This window comes from Neoarius graeffei, chromosome 1 (assembly GCF_027579695.1).
Source record: "Neoarius graeffei isolate fNeoGra1 chromosome 1, fNeoGra1.pri, whole genome shotgun sequence".
Classification (NCBI taxonomy): domain Eukaryota; kingdom Metazoa; phylum Chordata; class Actinopteri; order Siluriformes; family Ariidae; genus Neoarius; species Neoarius graeffei.
Window position 1 is genome coordinate 128,187,632 of NC_083569.1, and position 20,209 is coordinate 128,207,840.

Sequence of the window (20,209 nt, forward strand, 5' to 3'; positions counted from 1 at the left end):
AAGTAAAAACAAAAACAGTAAACAATAGAGAAATAAAATTACATAAAATAATTTTATCTTTATTCTAAAATAATTAATTAAAATAATTAAAAGAATTAAAAGAAAATAATAAGAATTAAACAATAGTAGAAATAAAATATTAAAATGCCAAAAAGAAAAAGGAGAAAAAGAAAGAGAAAGAGAAAAAAAAACCTAGCAGAATAAAATAGAATAAAGTTAAAATAAATTTAAAACATGCAGAGAAAAAGATTACAAAAAAAATATTAATTATTTAACAGAAAGCATCTGAAAACAGCTTGGTCTTTAACCTAGATTTGAAGCTGCCAACAGCAGGAGCATTTTTGATGTCCTCTGGCAGTTGGTTCCATAGCTGCACTGCATAGTAGCTAAAAGCTGCTTCACCATACTTTGTTTTAACAACAGGTTTTAATAGTAAATTTTTCTGTTGCGATCTGGTAGATCTGATTGGGTTAGGCCGCTGCAACATATCAGAGAGGTAACTGGGCCCTGTACCATTTAGAGATTTGTACACCAGCAGCAATGCTTTAAAGTCAATTCTGTAGCTTACTGGAAGCCAGTGAAGGGACCTTAGAATTGGAGTAATGTGCTCTGTTCTTTTTGTTCGTGTGAGAACCCTCGCCGCTGCATTTTGAACCAGCTGAAGTCGTTTGATGGTCTTTTTTGGCAGGCCTGTGAAAAGGCCATTGCAGTAATCAACCCTACTAGAGATGAAGGCATGTATTAGTTTTTCCAGATCATGTTTTGACATAAGTCCTCTTAGTTTGGAAATGTTTTTTAGGTGATAAAATGCCGTTTTAGTGATTGCTTTCATGTGACTGTCAAAGTTTAGCTCGCTGTCAATGAAGACACCAAGATTTTTAACCATATCTTTAGTTTTAATCCCTTTTGTGTCAAGAATAGTGGTAATCCTGAGTCTTTCATCTTTTTTTCCAAATAGAATTATTTCTGTTTTATCTGTGTTCAGCTGAAGAAAATTTTGTGACATCCAGCTATTGATTTGATCGATACACTGGTAGAGACATTCAAGGGGGGCATAATCATTTGGTGATAGAGCAAAATAAATTTGGGTATCATCTGCATAGCAGTGATACAAAATTGAATTTTTATTGATAATTTGCCCAAGTGGGAGCATATAAAGGTTGAAAAGTAATGGTCCAAGAATCGACCCCTGGGGGACACCACAGGTCAAGGGCATTGACGTTGAGGAACAATTTCCCAGGGTAACAAAGAAGCTTCTATCTTTTAAGTATGATTTTAACCAATTGATAACTTTACCAGTCAATCCAACCCAGTGTTCAAGTCGATATAGCAGTATGTTGTGATCAACAGTATCAAAAGCTGCACTGAGGTCCAGTAATACCAGGACCGATGTTTTGCCTGCATCAGTATTAAGACGTATGTCATTTATAACTTTAATCAGCGCTGTTTCAGTGCTATGATTGGCACGAAATCCTGACTGAAAATTATCAAAACGGCTGTTTGATATCAAGAAGGCAGTTAATTGATTGAAGACAATTTTTTCCAGGATTTTCCCGATGAATGGTAGATTTGATATTGGCCTGTAATTATTTAACACTGAAGGATCCAGATTATTTTTTTTAAGAAGGGGCTTTACAACAGCTTTTTTTAGGGACACAGGAACAACACCAGTCTCCAAGGATGTATTTATAATTTGAAGCACATCTGTAATTATAAGATGAAGAACAGACTTAAAAAAGTTGGTGGGCAGAATGTCCAGTTCAGATGTTGAGGAACTGAGATTTTGTACAGTTTTTTCAAGAGTCTCATAATCAATTAAACAAAATTCTGACATTGTGTTAAAGTTATCTATCTGTGTCATTGGTGATTGCAGTTTTTCAATTTTTTGCAACTGAGATATATTATGAGAAATATTCTGCCGTATTTTATCAATTTTACCTTTGAAGAAGGATGCAAACTCATTGCATTTATTAACTGAGAGAAGTTCAGGTGCTAATTGTGGTGGGGGATTAGTTAGCTTCTCTACTGTTGAAAATAGCACACGGGCATTGTTCATATTCCTGCTGATGATATTGGAGAAGAAAGACTGTCTTGCTTTACGAATTTCATAATTATAATTACAAAGCATCTCTTTATGGATTTGATAATGGATGTGAAGTTTAGATTTGCGCCATTTTCTTTCAGTCTTTCTACATTCTCTCTTTAGCAGTTTAACAGCTGGGTATTGCTTCCATGGTGCTTTCTGCTTATCATTGATTCTTTTGATTTTGAATGGAGCAATATCATCCATAATTTGGGTCATATTTAAATTAAAAAATTCCAGTAAATCATCTACGGAGTCTGACATTTTGGTTGAGTTCTGAGAGAGAGCTTGCTTAAAAAGAGCACGTGTTGTCGTTTATGACTCTCCTACCTATAGTCGTTGAGCTATTCTGAATGTGAGGAGACATAGAAACTTCAAAGAAAACACAGAAATGATCAGATAAGGCCAGGTCAACAACAGTATAAGAAACAGTAAGACCCTTTGTGATGACGAGGTCAAGAGTATGACCACGAGAGTGGGTCGGTACATGTTGTACTAGGTTAAAGTTATCAATAATTGCAAATAGTTCTTTGGCATAAATGTTATCAGTATTATCTACATGCAAGTTAAAATCCCCAGATATAATAAGACAATCAAACTCTAAGCAAATGACTGATAACAATTCACCAAACTGTTCAAGAAAGACTTTGGCTGAATGTCTCGGAGGCCTGTAAATAGTTAATAATAATATGTTAGGAGAGCATGTAACAAGTGCACATAAGTGTTCAAAGGACATAAAATCACCAAGTGAGGATTGTCTACATTGAAAAGAGACTTTGAATATATTTGCGATCCCTCCACCTTTCCCTTGTCGGGTAACATTCAAAAAATTAAAATTTGGGGGAGCTGCTTCGATAAGGGTGGTAGCACTATTTGCTTGATCCAGCCAGGTTTCAGTTAGAAGCAAAAAATCAAGATTGTGTTTACAAATAAGATCATTAATTAAAAATGACTTGTTTAAAAGTGATCTAATGTTCAGAAGGGCTAGTTTTACAGTAATATTTGGTTGTGCACTCTGATGCTGTTTTAAAACAGGAAGGAGATTAGATTGGTTCACCCCCAGGGTTAAATGTGCTCTGTGTTTTCTGTTACTTATCAACACAGGAATAGTGTCAACATCGGATCCCTGCTTTTTTCTACATCCATTTGCAGGGACCCAGAGTACATCAAACAAGACTTTCTAAATGTTCCATTTGGTTTGAGGGTGAAAGGACTGGAGATGACATGTATCTTTTGGATGGTGAAAAAGATTTGTAGCCAGCTGAAAGTCCTGGACGAACACAATTTTGATGAACTGGGTACACTGCTTGTCGCGACAAATTTGGACTAGAAAAAGAGAGCGTAGCCATAGGAAGCAGTTTTTTCATGCTATTTGGGAAATCCATCCGAGGAGAAGTGGAGTCGTCTGTCCTTGAATGTTGGGAGGCCTGCAAGTCAGATGTTTGTGTGTCCTTGATGACGACTTGCAAAGATGATTGTTTAGGCTTTGTAACTATGTCAGTCTGCGACATCTTATCAACTGTTTTCCTCGGTGCTGGCTGAGAAAAGATTGCAAGTTTGTAGTGGTCTGCTAAGACTTTGGCTCCAATCCAGCTGAGTTCAGTGCTATTTGGCTTGTAGAATTCTTTGCGATTCCAAAAAAGATTAAAATTGTCTATGAAATTCATACCAAATGAAGAACAAGTTTTTCCAAGCCAGGTGTTAAGACTGAAGAGTCGAGAAAAAGCAAAACTTCCTCTCGCTGGGAGTGGGCCACTGATAAAAGATTGAATTCCAGTCTTGTAGAGCTCAGAAAAAAGTTTTCTGAAATCATCTTGGACAAACAGCTGTTCTCTGAAAACATCGTTTGCTCCCACATGTACAACGATACGCTTAATCGTTTTATGCTCGGACATGAGTTTCAAAATGCTGTCTTTGGTGTCAGAGATGGATGCATTTGGAAGACAACAAATAATCATCTCATAACCTTTTAATTGTCTTACAGTGGAATCACCAAGAACAAGGGTTGTGGGATCAGGTGGTGTTACGAGCTGCTTTTTGCCTCTTCTCACAGCTCTTCGATCTTGGTGCGATCTCTTTTTACTATGTGTTTGTCCGCTTGACAAATCCTCTTCCACATCCCTGAGGCATTCAAATTTGTTCTGAAGCTTTATGGGCTGTGGATTTTCCATAGGATTGTAGATCCTATTGTAATTTGTAGAACGAGCTGGTGTTGAAGTAATTACTCTTCTGTTTTTGTTTTTAGGCTTAGCACCCATCATTTGCCAGTTTTCAGTACTCACATTTTGTACAGCTGGAGTTATGAATTCTTCCACTTGGTCTGCAATGTCCTCAGTCTGTCGGAGCGCAATCTCTGCATTCTCAGCCACTGTTTCTGTACTCCTTTCCTGAGATATCGCTTTTAATTTGTCCGTTTTTGGCAGAGCATTAATCTTTGATTCCAGAATAGAAATCCTCTGTTCTAATTCCATGCATTTTCTGCAGGATTTTTTGCTTCCTGGCATTTAAAAAAAAAAAGTGGAAATTAAAATTAAATTTAAAAGCTTATAAAGATGAAGAAAAGAGAAGAGAAAAAAAAAGTGGAAATTCAATGAGAAAGTAAAGTATAGAAATAAAGATTAAGAAAGCAGGAGCAAAGCAAAGAAGCGTCCTACTCGCTTGAGGAGAGAGAGAACAATGTAGTGCATACACTGATCAGCCATAACATTAAACCCACTGAGAGGTGAAGTGAATATCACTGATTATCTCATTCCAGGGGCACCTGTCGAGGGGTGGGATATATTAGGCAGTGAGAGAACAGTCAGTTCTTGAAGTTGATGTGTTGGAAGCTAGGGGTGGGCGATATGTATCGTCTGCGATGTCATCGTGAATGTTGTTTTGACGATGTGTAATTTTGCATTATCGAGTTTTTTTTAATTAAGCCGCCAAAAATCAATACAGAGCGGAGCAGACCCGGCGCCAGACACGGACTGACGGACGGGCCTTGAATTGCTTTGGGGGGCACACATTTTATACGCCAAGCCAGGGCAACACAACTGTTTCTAGCAACCCAGGAGAGCAGCACAGACGTGACGAGTTAAATATTCTAAGAAACCTATAAAGCAACCAAAACAACTTTCCAAAATGTATCAAACATTGCTCAGCATATTAAAAGTTTTTTTTTTTTTGCTCCGCTGGCCTCACAACGCACAAAGCTGATTTCGGGTATCTACCGGAAGATGTCGTGATATGATCCCGTCCGGCAATAAAATATGATTGGCTGAGACAGCTGCTGATTTACCCAGATACCATCTGAAGAAAAAATGCGATTGGTCGGTTGGTTCATTCCATGACATTAACCCATTGGTTCCCAAGAAATATTAGTCCACGTTTATAGCAATGATCCAGAAATTATTACTCGTGTTTCTGTACTCACGGATAATAATGAATGAACTGTAGCTTTTCCTTAAATACTTGTCACTGCAATTATTCTTTTAGTCATTGTAATTATTGTAATCTTTAAGCAAGTGTTTTTTTTTTAAATATTGTCAAAATATCGTTATCGTTAAAATCCTAAAAAATATCGAGATATTATTTTTTGCCCATATCGCCCACCCCTATTGGAAGCAGGAAAAATGGGCGAGCGTAAGGATCTGACCCCTTTCTGTTGTAGCCAACATTAACTTTTTCAGCAGTTTGTGCTTCAGTAGCTCTTCTGTGGGATTGGACCATATGGGCTAGCCTTCGTGCCCTGTGTCAGTCAATGAGCCTTCGACACCCATGACCCTGTCACCAGTTCACTGGCTGTCCTTCCTTGGACCACTTCTGGTAGGTACTACCCACTGCATACTGGGAACACCCCACAAGATGCTGGACAACTGTTGCACAGAAGTAGTAAAATTATGGCAATAAGAATTGTGTAATATTTCTAATAAAATAATGTTTACAACTGTAGTGAGCAGAAAAGCATCCAGAACACAGTTTTAGAATTTGGTTTGTGAATGCATCTCAAAAGATTATTATTATTATTATTATTATTATTATTATTATTATTATGAGTGATACCTTTTATTCTTTGTTTGCAGTTCTAATAGTAACTCCTGTTTTATAACTTTAATCTTGATTCCTTTTCTATTTAAGCCAGACCATGAGTCCTGCAGCCTCCAGAAGCCACAACAACACAAATAAGATCATGAACTCTACTTCTTCCTAATCCTTTCTGAACATTGTTATTGCCTTGTGGCTACACTATTCTGTTTGTTTATGATGATGTTTTGATTATTGTATTTTTTATTTAAATTTTTATTTTTATATCTTTCTTCTTTATTGTTCAGAATAAAGTAATCAATCAATCAATCAATCAATCAATCAAAAACTCCAACAGGAACTCAAACTCTCTTCATGCTGAAATACTGACAATCTCCTTTGGGTCAAAAGCTTAAAATGTTAAACTGCCCTGTTTTACTGGCCGCCTCTGTTTCATATCACAGATTGCTTATCATGTCTCAGTGCAGCAGCATTTCTAAAGGGTGCGAATATTTATGCACAACAGGAAGTGAATAAATGTGTTCGCTCTATTTGTAATTCATGTAATTTGTGTTTAGCTGAATAAAATATGAACAGCTGAGAGGAACAAGAGTTAAACTGACTGGGGGAAACGCCCAACCTTAAACACCCGTGACAGAATGACGTCATTATAGATCGCGAGCTCTGTAAGAGTTTGCTGAAGCCCCGCCCTGTTCAGGGAGGAAAGTGAATGTTGGGGAGTTTTTGCAGCAGCGAGTGGCGGCGCAGATTAAACAACTTCTCCCGCTGAGTGTGATTATAATAATAAGGCAGATGTTCCGGCGCAGATTAAACTTCTTCTCCCGCTGAGTGTGATTATAATAATAAGGCAGATTAAAGGACTGAGGTGAGTTTGTGTGTTAATACAGAGCTGCACTTTTAATAAACTCCTCAGAAAGAGGTTCTGTAAAACGGCCCTGTGGTAAAAACACTGAGAGGAAATGGTTGTGTAAAATGGCCCTGTGGTAAAAACGCTGAGGGGAAATAGTTGTGTGAAATGGCGCTGTGGAGATGAATCTCTGCCTGAGGAAGCTGTGTGAAGAGTTATTTTAAAACATTATCTTATTATTTTAGTAATACCGTAATGTTATTGGTTTTAAGCAGGAACTGATGGTGGGTTTTAAGTCGGTTTTAGATTGAGATTTTCGGCTTTGTGTTTTAAACAAAACGGAAACTAACTTCAGCAGAACTTTCTACACAAACTCCAGAAGAACAATCACCTGAAGCCTGAAAGCGGTGCAGAAACACCACACCCGGGTGTAAATTACTGTTAAATATCAAGAATACTTTTTACTCAGGTGGGGTTTGGCTGTTTGTGTTGTGATCCAGTGGACTCGGGACTGAAGAAAAAGTGGCGGCCGCTTTCTTTAGCTTCAGCTTTACTTCCTCTTCTAGAAGTCAGTGATGAAAACACGGTGAGAATCTGAGTCTGAATGTCTGGTTGATTTCTCACCTGTACAGGGCTGATGATGGTGTTTGACATGACCTTCTCCTGTGGTCTTCGTGGTGTCATCTTCATGATCATCTCCATAACTCGGAAGTGATTTTATTCAGGTCCGAGTGTATCACAGTAATATTTGTATCTGAGCTTCCAGTGAGTCGCTCGAAGAGTTTTAAGTGTGAAGACAAGAAAATAGGTGTAGTAGTCAGCACTGTCCCCTACAGCAAGAAGGTTCTGGGTTCGAGTCCAGTTTGTTTATATATAAAGTGTATGTGTTTTTATATATCAGGGCTCTACATTAACTTTTGAAACCGCTTGTCCTGTCAGGCAAGTTGAAAGGAAATTTACTTGTCCGAATGTGAAGTTGACTTGTCCGAAGAAAAATTTGAGAGAAAAAAAACCACAGAAACTATTTGTAATAAACTAATTTCACCAGAATTATTTTAACACAATCTATTCACTGCAGAAAAAAAATGGACTCCATCAATCATTTATTTAAGATTTATAATGAGAAATTGAAAACCAGAAAATTAAAATTATACAGTATATTTTCATTTTTAAATTATTAACATTGAATATATATCCTCCACTGATTATTCATTCATTGTGGCTCCTGTATGGTATTTAATGGTTGCAATTGAAGTTGCGGTGTTTTTTAGGTTTTTGTTGCAATTACATTGCGGGAGGAAGTTAAAGTTGCGAGAAATTGTTGCGATTTTCTTTTTGTGATTAAAATTGAGTGATATGTTAAATATTAAGTTATTACTGGAAAACTATTGATTAAAAGAACAGACACTGAGAAATGGTCCTATAAACAACTTTACCAATATAAAAGATTACCAGGACTACAAAAATGCAGAAAAATAGGCTTTACTTATCCAAATGCACCTGTTGGTTCAAAAGTTAAAGTGCAGAGAACCTCACAGCACAACATGAAGTTACCTTAAAATATAATATAAATGCCTCAGCTTTCATGTAAGAAAAAAAAATTATTAATACTAGTACTGTGTGCAGGCAGTCTCTCCTGAAGACTAAATTAATCAATAATTATAAACTAATAAAATAAATGGCTCAGGCTTCAGAGAAGAAAAAAACAATTTGAACAGAATCTCACAGTATGATGCTGAAGCTGCCTAAACAATGGAAAATAAAATACCATTTTGGCAAAAATGTTGGCATCCATTAATTTCTTGTATTAAGTAAATAATGTAAAGTGAGCAGTCCTTCACTGTAAACATAACACTTTCAGTAACAGAATTTAAGCCTACAATAAACACTGACTCGCACATGCAGTGTTGCCAGATACTGCTGACGTTTTCCAGCCCAAAATATGTTCAAAACCTGCCAAAATGCACTTAAAACCACCCAATCTGGCAACACTGCGCACATGCTGCTTCTCTTGAACGTAGACGCGGAAGGTAGTTTGTCGATGTCACCTCAAGACGACACCAACGATTGGTCAAATTTGTGGGAAAGTTGCGGTGATTGGATATAATTGCAGCACCGCCCGGTTGAATTTGCGTTGAAGTTGCAAATCGCAACATCGCGAAATCCTGGAGGGTCTGGTAAACAACCGTTTACTTTTCAGCTCAAATGCACGAAGCGGTATTGGCCGGTTTCGCAAGTGGAATATTGCACATGCGCACATCGCTCTTTCCAAAGAGAAACATCCGGCGATTCATCAAAACATGTCGAGTGAGATGCTTCGGAAATCATGTGAATAAACTGATAAATTTGATATGTAAGGCCAAAAAAAAAAGTGTGTTTCCGGTTATGTAGATTTCAAAACTAGGGTAGGTAGGCAGGCATTTTTTTGAATTTTTTTTTCAAGATGGCTGCCATAACCTATATTTAAACAGGAATAATTTCACAAAATATAATGAATTTCTTTGCAGGTCACCTGAGTTACCACCTTCTGATGCAGCATGAGACACCTTTTAACATGACTTTTTCTGTAAATATAACAGCTCAATACACCATGTTTGTTTCAGTTCAGGGTCTATGGTTATAAAGATGAAGAACAACAGCTTACTGCATTCACAGTGGTGTAATGGTTAGCATGCTGGCCTGTCACCGTGGAGACCTGGGTTCGAATCCTAGTGGAGACACCAAAAATTTGTAACCTGGTTTCTCAAACTGTGTAGTGTCCCTGGGCAAGACGCCTCATCCACATTGCACTCAGTCCACCCAGCTGTATAAATGGGTTAGATGTAAATTTCATTGAAATGGATTAATATATTTTTAATTGAATTTCTTGGGATACCTTTTCCCAACCATACAACAAAAATATGTTCAGATACCCATTTTGAGAGCATAGGAAATCATGCTCCTTTTTAAATCTCTTGAAATTTACAGATATTTAATACATATGCTATATTTAAAAACAAGAAAATTTGAGATAGCTTTTGGAATATGGTCCGAGTGGCTATATTCAAAGTATCAAATGTTCATTTATAAATTAATAAAATGAGGTTTAAATTTGAAAATAGTCAACACATTTGGAAGTAGAAAAGAAACTATGCCTAAATATATTTAGAATTAATTTATTTAACATTCTTAACAAATTACACAAAATTGATTCACAGAATAGTATATACAGGAATCCACTTTTGATAGCAACATGATAAATACTTTTACATACAGTTTTGCTATGAAACTAGGACAGTATTTGGAAATTTGATCTTTTGGCCATATATTTATAATTATTGTCATGTTCATAATTTATTGATTCAATGCACCTCCTTTCTGATATTGCACCATTTAAAAAAAGGTGTCTACGAATTTCTATCTACGAATTCACTTTGTCTACGAATTCACCAATCCCCTTTTTATAATTGTACAGATATATTTGATATATATTTAATGTAATGCTTTTAATGTTCATGCACTTTTTAAAATGTGATTTTACAAATACAAATTTGTTTATAATTTCAGGGTTCTTCTTTAATTTGTTAAATATTTGTGGGTTGGGAGATCTAGGGGATAGCTTCATGGCTAATCCCTTGCAAGATCATGCTTCGTTTTGACTTGGACACATCGTTTTGACTTGGACACATGTTCAGCGATTTTCAGATTTATCTATACGCACCTACTGGTCTTCTTCGGTGGAAACTCACGTCCTCTTGCCATGAGAATCTGAAAAGCGTCGATAGTCTTCGCTGTAGCTTCGTTGGCAGCCGTTTCCAAAGGGTTGTCCACTGGGATACAAGTATACTTTAACTTTTTTACGCCAAAATTGGCCACAAGGTCACCAATTATAAGACCAGGATCCACATCAAAATATTTCGTTGACGAGTTTATGTCCGGATCTGTGGAGGCCTTGCTTTGAAAGATTTCCCCTTTACCGTGTTCACTATGGTAGTGGTAAAAAATGTCTCGCACAGTCAACAGTTTTGAAAATGATGTCAATAACATATGGGTTTAGTAACCATATGGGTTACATTTATAAAGACTTATAAAGATATACATTAATGCCGCCGATGTGTTTACAAGGATCAATTTCAATCGCCACGACCACATGTGAGAACCACATCGGACAAGTAACTGAGACGATGAACTTGTCCGACATAAAGGATCACTTGTCCCGGATAAGCGGACAACCGTTAATGTCGAGCCCTGCCAACATAAAACAAAAGCACTTGATAATCTGGAGCAGTTGTGTGACTATTTGGAACCCCATTTTACATTGCAAACTGATTGTGGGGTCCCCTCCCCTAACAAAGTAAATTTTTGGGTGCCAGCTCACTTTACCGAGGTCGAGCATTACCCGCTGAACAAAGGTCAAAGTGTTTTTCATACCCTTGGGGTGGTGCAGGTGCCGGGAATAAATCACTCCATAAAGGAGACGGAAGGCCTGAGGCAGGTCGGTCAGTTCATCCATCACCACCCTGCCTTCCGAGATGATCCCAGCTCTGGACGGGTTCAGCCGAGGATTTTCTCCATCAACACACAGGATTCTAGCAGGAGTTTGTCTGTACAAGTCCTCATCAGTTCCATCCGAACAGAGCAGGAAACAGACTGATGGAGGACATAATCATACCAGCGAGATACTGCTGCGTTTTCCACTAAAAAGTATCACAGACTGATTTATAATGAACATCGTTCAGTATAAATGTAACCCATATGGTTACTAAACCCATATGTTATTTGAGTGTAGTTCCCGTGTCCCACCAGTTGTTGGCGAATCGGCCCTGTATTCCTTTTAACTGTCGCTGAGCACGTCCTGCTCACGCCCACACACCGATCTGAGAGCAGCACACCTGTTGAGTGAGCTGACGGACCTTGGGTATGAAACGTGACGTAAAACTCATAAATTCACAATTAATCTTCATAGTGTGTTGATAAACCTTTGGTTTATTAGGAGAGAGTTTGTGAATGTTGAGGAAAAGAGAGAGGAGCCGCTACGACCGTGTAAGCCCTCTGTTGGACTCTGGTAAGCGCAGAGCTACATGTTAAGATTCTAAGATGCTAGACCTCTGGATTAGCCTGTTGAGATTAGCTCATGTGAAGCTGTTGCTGACTAAAAGGCTTTAATAAAACCAGTCGGAGTTATCATCCAATGTTTTTACCCACTGTGGTACGGTTGTGTCATGTGAAAAAAAAAAAACTTTAAAAAGATCGCTAGCTGAAAAAGAAATGACCATTCTGTCAAAGAATGGTTAAAGAAGAATAAAGTGAATGTTTTGGAATGGCCAAGTCAAAGTCCTGACCTTAATCCAATGGAAATGTTGTGGAAGGACCTGAAGCGAGCAGTTCATGTGAGGAAACCCACCAACATCCCAGAGTTGAAGCTGTTCTGTACAGAGGAACGGGCTAAAATTCCTCCAAGCCGGTGTGCAGGACTGATCAACAGTTACCGCAAACATTTAGTTGCAGTTATTGCTGCACAAGGGGGTCACACCAGATACTGAAAGCAAAGGGTCACATACTTTTGCCATTGACAGATATGTAATATTGGATCATTTTCCTCAATAAATAAATGACCAAGTATAATATTTTTGTCTCATTTATTTAACTGGGTTCTCTTTATCTACTTTTAGGACTTGTGTGAAAATCTGATGATGTTTTCGGTCATATTTATGCAGAAATAGAGAAAATTCTAAAGGGTTCACAAACTTTCAAGCACCACTGTAAATCAGCTGATATTTAGTAAATTGTAAAACTGATTAATCAGTGAAACTGTGATAGCCTGAGAGTGCCTCTAGTGACATACATGCCCTTATAACACAATTATTCTGATTTTTGTTAGCCATACGGCTAAAAATGCCAGTGTGGACTGGGCAGAAGCTGAGTCTGAATGTCTGGTTGGTTTCTGACCCGTACAGTGTGATATATGCAGAGTACTGCCCTGCTGACTAAACCTTAAGAAGTGCTGGTGGTGCCGTCTCACACATGACGTCCTCCTGTGTCCTCTTCGTAATCACGATCACGTCCATCACTAGTAAGTGACTTTACTCCGGTATATCACAGTAATATTTGGATGTGAGCTTCCTGTATTACACTGTTGTCTCTCACCTGTACGTGTTGTGGGGTTAAAAACACTAAGTGTGAAGTATTTTCTCTCTGTTTCAGCACCTGTATCAGCTGTTCCTACAGTACGGGTGAAGTTTAATCAGGCTGCTGCTCTGCCATGTGAACGGACCTGTTCTTATGAGGCCACATGGACTTCGCTCAGTAACAATCAGGTAGTGGCTCAGTGCAATCAGACATCCTGCCGGTCAGAGGAGGGATTTAAAATGTCCCATGATGAGTACCTGAAGGGAAATCTCACCCTCACCATCCCTGCAGCTGATTTCAGTCAGAGGAAACTGTACACGTGTCGGTGTGATGGAAAAGCCGTTAATGATGTGCGACTCAGCATCGACAGTAAGTGTCTTTACCTGCTCTACAGACCAACTGCTGCTGATGGAAATGATCACATTTACATACAATTAATTTATTCTTCTCAGGACAGAGCTCATTAGTTCAGCTGAAGCCTGGTGAAGATCTGCTGCTGGATTTGCACGTATCAGAGCGAGTGGAGGTGATCTATTACCACAGAGATTCAGATGAACAGATCTGCAGTGTGGACAGACGCTCACTCCACTGTACAGCTGAATACACCTCGAGAACATCACTCACTAACACGGTTCTCACACTGAGAGGAGTCCGGTCGACTGATGGGGGAGTTTACATCGTCCGAGATCCGGAGAAGGAGGAAGACCTTCATATTTACGCAGTCAGTGTTGAAGGTAGGGGGATTACTGTCCTGTCTATAACATATAGTTAATATACTGTCTTCCTTTAAATGATATTTTTATTACCATCAGTCTCTCTCACTGAGCACAGAGCAGAGGCATTATATGTTTGAACATGGGATGAGTTGAGAAATCAATATTTGATGGAATAACCCTGACATTTAATCACTGCTTTCATGTGTGTTAACATGCTCCCCGCCAGTCTTTCACGTTGCTCTTGAGTGACTTTATGCCACTCCTGGTACAAAAACTCAATCAGCTCAGCTTTGTTTGATGGATTCAGACACCATCATGATGAACTTCCCCAACTGATCTACCATCCCTAAGAAGCTCCTTTGCTCACTCACAGTCCTTTCTTCTTGGCATGTTGTGGGCGCTCACTTGACGGTGTAGACTGCAACAATAACTGCAGTACCGCAGTATAGGAGGGCTACCACAGGGTTGAGCTCAGCACCACGATTACGATAGAACAGCGAGTAAAGACGTGATGAAATAGCTGGCTCTGTTGGGGCAGACAGCCGACTTCCTTTTCAAGGGAACTTTTCCAGCCTGGAGAAATCTCCCTCAGCAAAATCCACTACAGTACGTCACCTTCTGTTTCGTCTTCCTGACTGTAGTTGGGAAGCGAGGAATCCGGCTCACTCCACTCAAATCAAAGTCAACTTTGTTATTCAGACCGTACACCAAGTAGTGCAGAGCAGAACGAATGTGTTGATTCAGTAATGTATGTGTGTCTTTTGAGACTAAGAAATGTGAGAGATGTTAATTTTTAGCTCCCCTGGACCAAAGGTGCGGTGGGTTTATGCCATGGGCTGCTGAGGTCAGTGTAAAGAGGTCGGGTTGGTTTCCTGCAGCACAACTTGAAAAATGTGATAAATAATATCTTGAAACTTGGCATATCGTTGGTCTATCGGGCGAGGGATATAGAGGAGTCTGTCTTCTTGTATTAAATGTTTCTGTAAGCGAGCTGGACAGAAAACAGAATATTGTCATCTCACAGTAAGCAACTGAGGCTAACAAGCCTAAGTGTTAGACTATTTAATTACACGCATAATATTATACTTATAAAGTGATGACCGCTGCATACCTTTTAAACTTTTACACGTTTCTCCTCTTCTTCTTTCCTCTTTCTCCTAAACTGGGCACCTGATTCTGTTCTTATCCATTTGTGTTGATTTCACACTCGAGCATCGCTACGTTGCCCCTCCCCCAACACTGAGTCAGGACTAAACCAGTTCACCCTGGTGCTGGACAGACTGGATTTATATTGTTCTTAACGATTTCACACAAACCAGGAAAAAAAATGCAACACCGTCAGTGAAACTATAAAGTCACAGTGAATGACTTGTGGTTTCTTTGGTAGCACTTCATAGTGTGACCTGATTTTACTCCGCATTAGTACACTGTGCACTATTTAATAGATTCCCCCAGTCCCCCTACCTCGGGCTTCCATTGGGGAGACCGGAGGTCAAAGGTCAACCTAACTCCCCTCCCCATCTCGTACTTCTGAGTGGGAGACCAGGAAGTATTCTGGCTGCCCAGATCAAACTAGAATCATGGTGCCACTCTGGAAGGTTCATTGATCTACACGGTGACAGGATATCACTGATGTGCAAATGATCGACTGAAAACCGACCGTGCAAATCTCAATACTTGGATTTTTTTTATTCATTTATTTTGTGTTGGTGCCCCGTGCCGCTCCCAACAAGATGATGCCCTGCCCAAATCCACCACAGGGATGGAGAGCATCACCACATGGCCAATGCCACTTCATCACAGGAAGCATGACTCGCTCTCGTTTTCAGGTTTATGCTGAACCATGAAGACCTAAACAATGACAGTTTTTATAAAACCCACTTGTATCACTGCACAGTGATGTCACACACAAACAGATACCTGTGCCGTGTCTTTTAACACATTTTTGTTGGTGATGTGAATGATGTCTTTAAAAATGGGCAGCTTACTGGATTAGTTGTTGCAGCTCTGATACGAACTCTAGTGACATGTTTTCTGTGTGTTTCAGCTCCAGGACCAGAGAGTGGTGGGACACCAGTGTGGGTGTTTGTGGTGGTGGCGGTGGTGGCGGCGGTGGTGGCGTGGATGGTGTTGGGGATGATGATTGGTGTTGTGCTGTATGTGAAGCGAAGACGACGACGACGAAGAGCAGTAAGTAATGTGTGTGTAACGGAGTCATTCGGCCCCATGAGATGATCATTCAGATGAGTGTGTGTGGGGTAACCAGTAGATGTTTGTCAGTCTGAGTGTGTAATAATCTGCTGCTGTTCTTGCCATTTTCTCAGTCTGTTAGTGTTGAACAGTTTATTTGTCGATGCAGATCAGTGAGACTGTCACGGTTACTGATTTGGGGAAAAGACAAACCTTTCTCTCCTTCAAAAATAACTTTTCTTTTCGCTAGCGTTAGCTGGTGAGCTCCCTCTGTTAGCGGTGTGACCTCTGTTCTTAACCTGCAGGAATGTGTGTGTATATTTGACCTTATCGCCTGTTCCTGAATAACGTGGACATTACTGCAGCGTTGAACGTGGCACAGAGCCAGTCAAGCATGTTTTCCAGCTAATGCTAGCCTGCTGGTTAAAGCACAAGCTCTGGCTGGAGGGAAAGGAGTTTTGGGTTTTGATTCCTCAGTATGCAGAGCAGTTATCCCCTCTCCCCGAGCTTTCTGTGCTTCTGAAAGAGATGGGAGTGGCCTAGATATTTGTTTAATTTATTTTCAAGTGAAACAATCTATCATGCCTGTTTGCTTCTTGTGTTGTGTAAGTTGTGTAAATGTATTTCCTGATCTGTGTTCTCTGTGTATTTGGTTATCTGATAGGATTCGAACAGCTCACCAGAGGCAGAACGGCTAAACACGGGGACTTTAGAAGATCATTTCATACAGCAGGCTAATAATGGAGTAGAAGGAAGGCAGACGTCTACAGCTGTAAACGGAACCATAGGACTGGCAGAGTTGGCTGATGTCCCACAAATGGACAGTAGAGCAGAGAGAGGGCAGAGATCAAACAGCCCCACAGCAGTTCAGCGTGTGGACAACTGGGTGAAAGTGTCATTTAAGTGCAAACGGTGCAACTATAGGAAAGATGAAGTACATTATACAGTTTAGAGATTCTACAGCTAATGACTTGTATGAAAGAGCTGAACAACTCTGCACAGCAACATCAGTATTTTAGTGGTGGAACAGGTGTGTGTGTGTATGTATATACAGTGGTGCTTGAAAATTTGTGAACCCTTTAGAATTTTCTGCCCTGAAAGGCGCCTTAAATAAAATGTATTATTAGTGTGCTTGAAAAAGCACACTATTGTTCTTAAGTTTTATTATTATTCATTTTCACCCGTTTTTTGGATCCACTCCTCCTCCTAGGGCTTTTGAGATAGACATCGTTCCAATGCTGAAACGTAGGGCCCGATCTGGAATGGTGTGCTTGTTAAAATGGTTGCACTACCCCTTGTCGTTCGTCCGGTATTCCCATTTTTCGGTAAAATTCCGTGCCATTGAAATGAATGGGAGTGATGACGTCATAAGGAGCGCCCCCACTCTAGACGTTAGAGCGCGCGCAGCAGAAAAAACAAAATTAAAACTGCGATTTTACAGCCAGAATCCATGTTTTAAACCCTGTAAAACCTCTGAATTAAATTGAAGAACATATAAAAGGGTGGAGAGGAGATTTCACTGCGCGAAGCGTCTCCCTTCAAAATGCTGTGAGAGAGTGTGACGGGCTGAGCCGCGACGCTGACAGAGCGCATGCGCAGGCAGCCATGTGCCGCCATTTTTAAATCTCTGCTGTCCTGTCGCTGTTCTCATTGCCACCACCGTATGCACTGTTGAATCTTTGTCGAGTATCAAAAATTAAAATAATTCACACTGGCTGTTAAAACTTTTGTTATTTCAACTCCGGGAGCAATTCCCTCACCAGGCATTCAAAACGCTCTTCCGGGTCTCGTTTGGGGAAACAGATGGACTGTTCCACTGGGGGGGATAGAGGGGTGTCCCGGGTTCTTTATGGGGCAGTCCATTGTGCTGGGGGTGTTTTAGGGGTAATTAAATCATTTTCCTCAATAAATAAATGACCAAGTAAAATATTTTTCTCATTTGTTTAACTGGGTTCTCTTTATCTACTTTTAGTACTTGTGTGAAAATCTGATGATGTTTTAGGTCATATTTATGCAGAAATATAGAAAATTCTAAAGGGTTCACAAACTTTCAAGCACCACTGTATGTGTGTATATATATATATGTGTGTGTGTGTGTGTGTGTGTGTGTGTGTATATATATACACACACATATATATATATATGTGTGTGTATATGTAAAAATATATAATTATATATATATATATATTATATTAATATATATATAATATATATTATAATATTATATATTTATTATATTTTATAAATTATATTTTATATATTTATTATATTTTACATATTTTATTTATATATATATATATATATATATATATATATATATATATATATATATATATATATATATATATATGTGTGTGTGTGTGTGTGTGCTGAGCGTAAATCAGTACACCTCCTTTGAAAAGTAACATTTTAAACTAGACCGGACAATTCCCCGGGGGAAATTGTGAGAGGATGCAGTGCGTGAAGCAATTCGGTCACGCATGTTCGCTGGCCGTGAATGCGTGACCCGCAATGATGTTTCAATGCAATGATTGTGTGTGTGCTTGAGACAGCAGGCGTCATGAAGAAGAGCTATTCAAGAGCATGAACAAAGTGACTACAGGCGGAAATTAGCATGTACTGCTATAACCTGGGACAGACATCTGTCCTTACCACAAGGATTATGTTTAATTTGTGCACTGTCCCTTTTAAAAATAAAATAAACTCTAAGAAGAGTGTTTGTATGTACGAACAGAAGTGTTCCTAATAAAGTGGGCGGCTAAGGTGAAGTGTCATGCCGACCGAGGCTGTTTTTTTTTTTCACAAAAAAAAGAAATTCACAAAATTCTTTCACAGTGAGCGCTAGAAGGGTCTCTTGAATAGACTGATGTAATTTTTTGTCTGTAGTGTTAAAAATTAGAGACTTTTCTGTCACGTTTATAATGGGTGTCAATGAGCTAAGACACACAAGGTATGGAGTTTTGTGCTGTTTTTCATGAATGACCAGGCCTCGAACAATGACAAATAACTCAACAACGGAAGCAGCTATTCACAAAATTCTTTCACAGTGAGTGCTAGAAGGGTCTCCTGAATAAAATGATGTATTTTTTTGTCTGTAGTGTTAAAAATGACGACACTAGAACAAGTTAAAAATGAGTGACTTTTCTTTCACGTTTATAATGGGTGTCAATGACACCTTTCAGCTGCAGTCTCCTGAGTTTGAGGCTTCTCATTCAAAAACTCTAAATCCTATCGTTTAGGTAGACACATTGTGTGAATCAGGACAAGTTTTACTACTACTTTTGAGAAAATCATGTCTGTAGAGTGAAATTTGTGGCTGAAAACACAGTTTAAGCGAGAAAGTTTGAGCTTTTTTTTTCAACCTCTCTCCACTCTAAGTTAACGAGCTTCACTGGTGTGTAACGCAATAGACACCCATTCAAAAGCCGGATTTTCTCCCAGAACCCACATGGCGTTTGAGCCGGGACTGATCCGAAAGTGTAGAACCTAGCAGAAAAGTTGAATGCCAGATCCACAGAGGAGAAGTTTTCCTACGTTTTAGAGTTTGAATCACATCTCTAGGTTAAAGCATGCCAGAGCAGCGGACGTTTGAAAAACGTTGAAAAAGTGCTTTTTTTTCAATTAATTCCATAGAAATGAATGGGGGGTTTTTCGACGATTTTTTCGCGACTATGTCGCAAAAAAATCGTATTCTGTAGAGAAAAGTAATAGCATAGCGAGTCCAATCGAGCCGCACGTTTTGATATATTGTTTGTCTGTGTGCGACGTATGGTTATTGAGTTATTCGAAATCAAAATTTGCGTAGGAGGAAGAAGAATACGGAAGAAGAAGAAGAAACGCGTAGAAGAACAATAGTTGCAGTGCTTTGCACTGCAACCTTTGGGCTCCCCTAGGGGAGCCCATAGGTTGCTGTGCAGCAGCACTGCTTCCTAAATACATAGAAGAACAATAGTTGCAGTGCTTTGCACTGCAACCTATGGGCTCCCCTAGGGGAGCCCATAGGTTGCTGTGCTGCATCACTGCATCCTAACAATATCTCAATGAACACAATTTCCAAAATGTTGAAAAGACACAGTTTAATATAACATCTGCTTAACTTATAACGTGAGAGTAAGGTTAATAATATAACTTGGATTACACATTTTTCAGTTTTACTCAAATTAGGGTGGTGCAAAAATGAATACACCCCACAATAAAAACTACTACATCTAGTACTTTGTATGGCCTCCATGATTTTTA

General features: G+C 39.2%; 1 protein-coding gene across 2 annotated transcripts; it reads left to right on the plus strand.

The window, feature by feature from the left end:
- Nucleotides 1–6,808: 6,808 nt before the first annotated feature.
- Nucleotides 6,809–18,081, plus strand: LOC132883439 (uncharacterized). 2 transcript variants are annotated; one of them, XM_060917082.1, is made up of 6 exons: nucleotides 6,809–6,974; nucleotides 12,893–13,008; nucleotides 13,140–13,433; nucleotides 13,517–13,798; nucleotides 15,828–15,970; nucleotides 16,635–18,081. In XM_060917082.1, exons 2-6 carry the CDS (start codon nucleotides 12,960–12,962, stop codon nucleotides 16,920–16,922), a joined length of 1,056 nt encoding a protein of 351 aa, XP_060773065.1. In that variant the 5' UTR covers nucleotides 6,809–6,974; nucleotides 12,893–12,959; the 3' UTR covers nucleotides 16,923–18,081. The 2 variants fall into 2 exon arrangements, with proteins under 2 accessions (XP_060773065.1, XP_060773073.1); XM_060917090.1 differs by having other exon boundaries at nucleotides 12,907–13,008.
- Nucleotides 18,082–20,209: the final 2,128 nt, after the last annotated feature.

Bases quoted from the DNA above. Each gene is read 5' to 3' on its own strand.
- LOC132883439 (XM_060917082.1), top strand. From the start codon at position 12,960: ATGACGTCCTCCTGTGTCCTCTTCGTAATCACGATCACGTCCATCACT. The intron at 13,009-13,139 runs GTAAGTGACTTT...TCTCTGTTTCAG, and splicing joins CACGATCACGTCCATCACTA to CACCTGTATCAGCTGTTCCT. The intron at 13,434-13,516 runs GTAAGTGTCTTT...TATTCTTCTCAG, and splicing joins TGTGCGACTCAGCATCGACA to GACAGAGCTCATTAGTTCAG.